Below are 6297 nucleotides of genomic sequence, written 5' to 3' on the forward strand. Positions count from 1 at the left end.
GAGCTGTTTAATGTGACGTGGCCTGGAGGGAAGCATTCAAATAAAATGTATTATTTTCATTTCATAGCGACTGCATGCACTTTTCCTTGGAGGAAGACTCCAACATCAGGATGAAGATTTGTTTTTTTTTTCTTGCTTGTCTTTTCAAGTCCAGTCTGCTGCCGAGGCAGTAAAAACAGTCCCAGTTTCACCTGACAATCAATTACATGATCAATTTACCTACTGTTCCAAGAGATTCCTACATGGTATTCATGGTGTCGCAGTATGCTGTGGACTAATATTGACAGTTGATCAGACTATTGATCATGTGATGACTGAAACACTGAGACTGCTGACATGTTCTGGAGAGAACAACTGTTAGACTGAGAGTCAGTCAGTTTAGCTCAACAGATCTATTCACTTGGAAATTGTGCTAAATCCAGCCTGACTGTGCTTCATCATTTACAAATACGTTCTGAGACATTGACATGTGTATGAAGATATCTTTAATGTGATGAAATGAATGAAACACTGTTCTGCTGCGAGCAGCTGCAGAGCAGTTTGGAGGTTTGTTCATGTTGTTTTGAGAAAGTAAATTCTGTTTGAAGAAATGAGCCAAACCACCATCAACAGCACCCAGTCGTGGGCTTGCAGTGTCTCAGCTCAAGTCATGTGTCTGCAACTTTAAACCATTTGCTCGGCTGATTTTGGCCCACGGGCCTCATGTTTGACACCCCTGCAATAAAGCACCCCACAATTAACAAAAAAGCCAAATTCTAAAAATTGAAAAAGCTTTTTATTGAGGAATGAGCACAATAGATCATCCATTCTCAAACTGTGGTACGCGTACCACTGGTGGTATGTGAGCTCCCTCTAGTGGCACATGGGGGAATCATGGAAAGGTATATATTCTTTGAAAATTACTTGAAAGTCAAAACTTTCAAAAACAAATATTACCACCAAAATACACAATAATTTCAAATTAAAACACATCAAATCAACTGTAATTTCTTTCTCTTCTAATATAATGTGTTGGACTGCGACGTGGTCACGTTCAAACACAGATCTGCACAAGCATAGTGCTCCACAGAAGGATATACCGGCGCACAGCGGCTGAGTCTATGGCTGCTACTGCTGTGCTCCGGTATATCCTTCTGCGGAGCACTGCGCATGCGCAGGTCTGTGTGTATCAAAACGTTATTTTAACGAATTGAAAAGAAAACACATCTTTTAAAATGCTTTATAACCATTCGAATTTACTTCATGTGCTAATACGCCATCCCCTGGACCACTGGAAGGAGGATTTTGTCCATTTTCGTCAGTCCGGCTCTGTCTCCTGTTCACCTCCAGCAGTTGAGCTAAGCTAACTACGATGCTAACAGCGGGGATCCAGCCACTGGACGCACGGACACAATAAAGGTATTTATAAGCTTATCTCACTTTGTAAATGATAGGGACAGGGCGTGGGTCCAAACTCTTCGGAGTATTCCTTTAAAGTGCTTTAGTATAGACGAGCTCAGACACATCTATGAAACTCGGACAGCTCGATAGCAACAGAGTTTCACTTCAATCTGTCCGCCATCTAATAAAGTGCTGGCAGTGAGGTATGCTAACTTTAATACTTCCCACTTTTTGGATTTGGCAGCTTTTCAAAAAAATTCACTTTTCAGCTTTGTTTTGCAGCTGCCACATTAAAGCCTGGTCACTTCAGTGAATTGAATAGCCTAAATTCACTAGACTGGCTAGACGGTGAAATAAAATATTTCACAATTCATGCCATTGAAAGTGGCAGCGTTTGAACTGGCGATCGCTGACAGCAGCCTTGTAACAAAAGGAGGTAGACTGTGTACAGTAGTTACAAATCTAAATCTGAAAACCTGGGCCCTTTAACACTAACTGTCCTCACGGGAAGGATTAAAAGTGAAACAACGTATTGAAAGAGCAACGATAGCAACTGTCATCAAACACAAACCAGAACATACATAAACCCCCATCCGGCTCCGGCTTGGCGGCTCCAGTTTCTCATCATCAGGCGGACGTTGGACGGCTGCAGAGATGACAGAAGAAATTTCATTCGAAAAGAAACCTCAAATGTTTCTTTTTCAACTGGAAAAGTTAGTGATGCTGAGATATCGATCAAGGTTTTAGAGCTCACACACCAGCATTGCTACCTGCTACACAAGAGTAAATTATGAATGAAGCACTAAGTAACAGTGAGCTCGGTCCCTCGGTCTACAGTCCACTGATCTACAGCAGATCACAAGATTCATTTAAGAGGGAAACAAATTTTCATTTGTTCATTCATGTTGATAATCTTAGTTCAACATCTGCTGTTCCAGAACCTTCTGTCAATTTGTTCCTCAGCTTTTAGACCACAAAAAGCCTTCTTTGTTTTCCTGTGGCCCTGGAGCAGCTTTCTGTTGTTACACAGTGACATCTAGTGGTCACTGATGGTGTGACGAGTCATAGACCAAATAGTGTGTTATAGTCTGGAAATGATGGCCAGAGAAACAGCACAGAAAGTTAGTGGAGAATGACTGACCTCGAGGACATTGTGTTTTAAAATATCAAATGAGCCACAGTGAGGCTGACCTACCTGTAACCACGAGATCAAAACTGGTGGAGTTGCTTTTATCACCAGCAGCGATGATGCAGACGTATCTGCCCGAGTCGCTCAGCCTCAGGTCAGCGATGGAACACTCCACCCGGCCTTCAGAGGGGAACTTGAAACACCACAGACGGCCACGGTAGTCGTTATGGACGTACTCCCTGGCCTCAGGATCACTGTCGTAGTTGTAGACACTCCGCACAGTTTTGGGGCACATCAGGTTCACGTACAGTGGTGGAGGGGGTCCGTCGGGGTCCGAGGGGAAAAGCAGCGTCAGTGAGATGTTTTCCTGCTCCTCCGCCTGGAGGAGCTTCTGAGTAACGTTCACCGTGAACCCCTGCTGACCTGCAGGTGACACAGAGGTACAAACAGGAGTAGAAGGTCAGGAGGTCAGAGCAGTACACCAGGGGTCAGGAGGTCACAGCAGTGCTGAATGATTCATCACACTGCGCTGTGTGTACTGCTGACGCCGTGGTGGACTGGAGCCTTCAAAGGTGTTGGAGGTGACGTGTTAATGCTACTGTAGTAAAAATCATGTCATATTGGAGGTTCTTCTGTGGTGCTGTAGCAGCTTTCTGTGGCCATATAGTGACATCTAGTGGTCTGAGATGGTCAGTTCAGCCATATTTTCATTATGGTATTAGTGGTTCAGCTACTCACCAGCTGCAGGATTTGGGAAACACGCAGCTATAACCAGAAGAAACCCCACACAGGTCAACGTCTTCCGTCGATCCGGCCTTTAGAGTGAATCCAGAGAGAAACGTTTCATTAAAATTCAGGATGAACTGATGCAGAAACCAGCATCAGGTATCACATGTGGATTTCTTTGATGTGAGCAAATCTAATTTCTAATCCACTAACTGGCACATGCTGCACTAACTTTAAATAAAAGTTAAATAACATATTAAAGAAGAAACAATATCAGCTGTAAACAAACACCTACATGAAGCACAGTCCAGCTTGTTTCCTCTGGTTCCTCATCTCCAGATCGGCCTTGGCTGCAGAGATTAAAGAAAAAGATATTTCATGCAAGCAGAAGCCTCAGTAGCTCGCCCTCCAGCTCCGGGTCCACTGTTTAATAACTTGTTGAAATCGTCCTTTGCACACGATCGTGCTCACCGAAATGTTCCATTTTCCTGCTTGAAGGCCACGAAAACTGCATTGACTATCAGCAAAGTAACCCCAGCTGGCCATGCCGTTTTTATTTTCTCATACAGTTTGGCTCTTATCTTGATTTTCTTGCATTATCGGAGGGGTACGACGCTGATGCTGAAGTGGTCTACGCGTTATGGCCTTTTTTTTTTTTTTTTGACTTTCACTTTCGAGAGCAGTTCCCTACAGTTCCCCACAGTGCTCTGGTATGGTGATATAAATCACACCAAACATGCAACTGAAAGCAAATGTGCTGCATAAAGCTCAATTTCATCCGTGCAGTTTAAAGGTTTAAGTGACAGTAAAAAGCGTGAAACGTGCGTGAAACACAGAGAAGGAAAGAAACATTAAAACTCACGTTGTTCTCCAGTCAGCGCAGAAATCCGGAGGAGACGCTTGACGAGTGTTCACAGAGACATTTGCAGTCACGGCAGTGGTTTTGTATCAGAATAACTATAACAGAAAAAAAAAAAAAATTTTTGTTAAAAGTAAGTGCGCAACACTTGAGAGGAGCGAACGGAATGGATTGTTATGCTCCAGATTTTTACAGTTGAGTCAGTTCAGCCTTTCTGTTGCACTCACCCACAAGCACACCCTTTTTCAGTATGAAATTTACATAAAACGGAAACCACAGCGAGCTGCGTGTGACACAAGAGGGAAGCTAAAAAGGAAGTTTGAATTCATACCCCAGTCCTTCCTGCTTCCATCCAGCACTGTGGTTTATGGTCACCAGCATTATTCAGTGAGCCGTCATTGAAATCCTCTGTAAGCGGGATGTGAAACAGACCAAACTTAAAAAAAAATTCAGTTCAGAGAAGTTTAAAATAAACTCTTAATGGGCTTAAACTCTCACTGGATGTCTCTAAAAATCGTTCACAGTTAAGATCCCTGTACTGTATTAATGCCCTGCAAAAAAATAAAAAATAAAAATAAAATTGGAAAAGTGATATCTAATTAAATTATAAAGGTAACTCTGAGACAGAGTCTCTGAAGTACATAAAAAACAAGAACACGAAAAAGCTGAAAAGATTACTTGATTACTGCCCATATGTTGAAAAACAACTCCAAAAACTCTCAAGCATTCTCATGTACTCTATAAAAGCAATCTGCACCTGAAAATACATATGCTGTGATTATTTGGATTACTATTGCAACAACACATCATCAGTAGGGTAAAACTAACCTGTCTCACGACGGTCTAATCCCAGCTCACGTTCCCTATTAGTGGGTCAACAATCCAACGCTTGCTGAATTCTGCTTCACAATGACAGGAAGAGCTGACATCGAAGGATCAAAAAATCAAAAATCAAAATGGATGACTTATCTAAGAGATTAGAAGAGTGTAAAACTGGATAAAGCCTTATTAACCATCTGCTATATGCTGATGATATAGTGGTGCTATCTCCCGATAGCGCTGGTCTGCAACAGTTATTAAGAGTATGCTCATCGTATGGGGAGCAGTACAATTTGAAGTTTAACTCCAAAAAGAGCGTTGTCATGATTGTGAAAACAAAAGAAGACCAGAAACAAAAGTTTCCTGTATTTTACCTGAAAGATAAAGTACTCAGTGTTGTAGACAAAGTAAAATACCTGGGTCACATAATCAGGGATGACTCGAGTGATGACGATGATGTGCAGCGTCAGTGTTGCAAATTATACGCACAGGCCAACATGTTAGCACGTAAATTTTATATGTGTACAGAGGAGGTTAAAGTATCTCTATTTAAATCATACTGCACTCCACTCTACACTGCTCACCCGTGGTGTGGGTACAGTAAGACCAAGCTGAAAAAGCTCCAAGTGGCGTATAATGATGCCTTTAGAATGTTGCTGAGACTCCCCAGGTGGACCAGTGCAAGTCAAATGCTTGTCAGTCGAAATGTACCCACCATGCATGCAGTGCTTTAAAATTTTATGTATAAATTGGTTGGCTATGTTGTGGAAATTCTATTAATAAATGCACCAACGATGAGTTCCTTATTGGTTCCTTTATTTCCAGTTGCAACAGGAGAGAAGTCACAGCTGCTCAGTCAGTGTGAGTTCTAAAGTTCTGTGATACAGACTGATATTTATACCATGTCCTGAACCCCTGGGGCCAGGGGCAGACATGTTAATGTCATTAACATGTCTTAGAGGCTGCCTTCAGTCAGGAAGGGACACATATTTAACATATGAAGTGAGAAAGGAACAACTCCAACCACCCAACCCACTTCAACCCCCCTGTGGCTGCCGATGCATCTGAGAACAGCATACAGACCACAGATACCATTTGGAGATTACGCCTGGTCAGGGGGAGACACATCTGCTCAAAATGCAACAGGACAAACAGGAAAGAACCCCCATTTGGGTTTGCTTGGTGTCAGGAGTCCAGGGGGCCGTCTGCTAAGGAAGTCTACTTAAAGTTGATAACCATCACAGGCATCAAATCCATAAAATTTCCATTACAGCTAAAAGAGTCACAGAATGGAATAATTTTGTTTTTAATTGAGCCTATTAAGAGTAGTATAAGATATACATCCATGTTTTGGAAACATTGGATTCAGTGTTTGTATGTTTTT

At 42.2% G+C, this 6297-nt stretch overlaps 1 protein-coding gene across 1 annotated transcript; it reads right to left on the reverse strand.

Annotated features, from left to right (window-relative positions):
* Positions 1-1350: 1350 nt before the first annotated feature.
* On the reverse strand, positions 1351-4271 carry LOC115404592 (uncharacterized). Its single transcript, XM_030114000.1, has 5 exons — positions 4098-4271; positions 3531-3585; positions 3248-3324; positions 2576-2932; positions 1351-2026 (listed from the first exon to the last, which is right to left on the reverse strand). Exons 2-5 carry the CDS (start codon positions 3566-3568, stop codon positions 1872-1874), a joined length of 627 nt encoding a protein of 208 aa, XP_029969860.1. The 5' UTR covers positions 3569-3585; positions 4098-4271; the 3' UTR covers positions 1351-1871.
* Positions 4272-6297: the final 2026 nt, after the last annotated feature.

This window comes from Salarias fasciatus, chromosome 17 (assembly GCF_902148845.1).
Source record: "Salarias fasciatus chromosome 17, fSalaFa1.1, whole genome shotgun sequence".
Taxonomy (NCBI): domain Eukaryota; kingdom Metazoa; phylum Chordata; class Actinopteri; order Blenniiformes; family Blenniidae; genus Salarias; species Salarias fasciatus.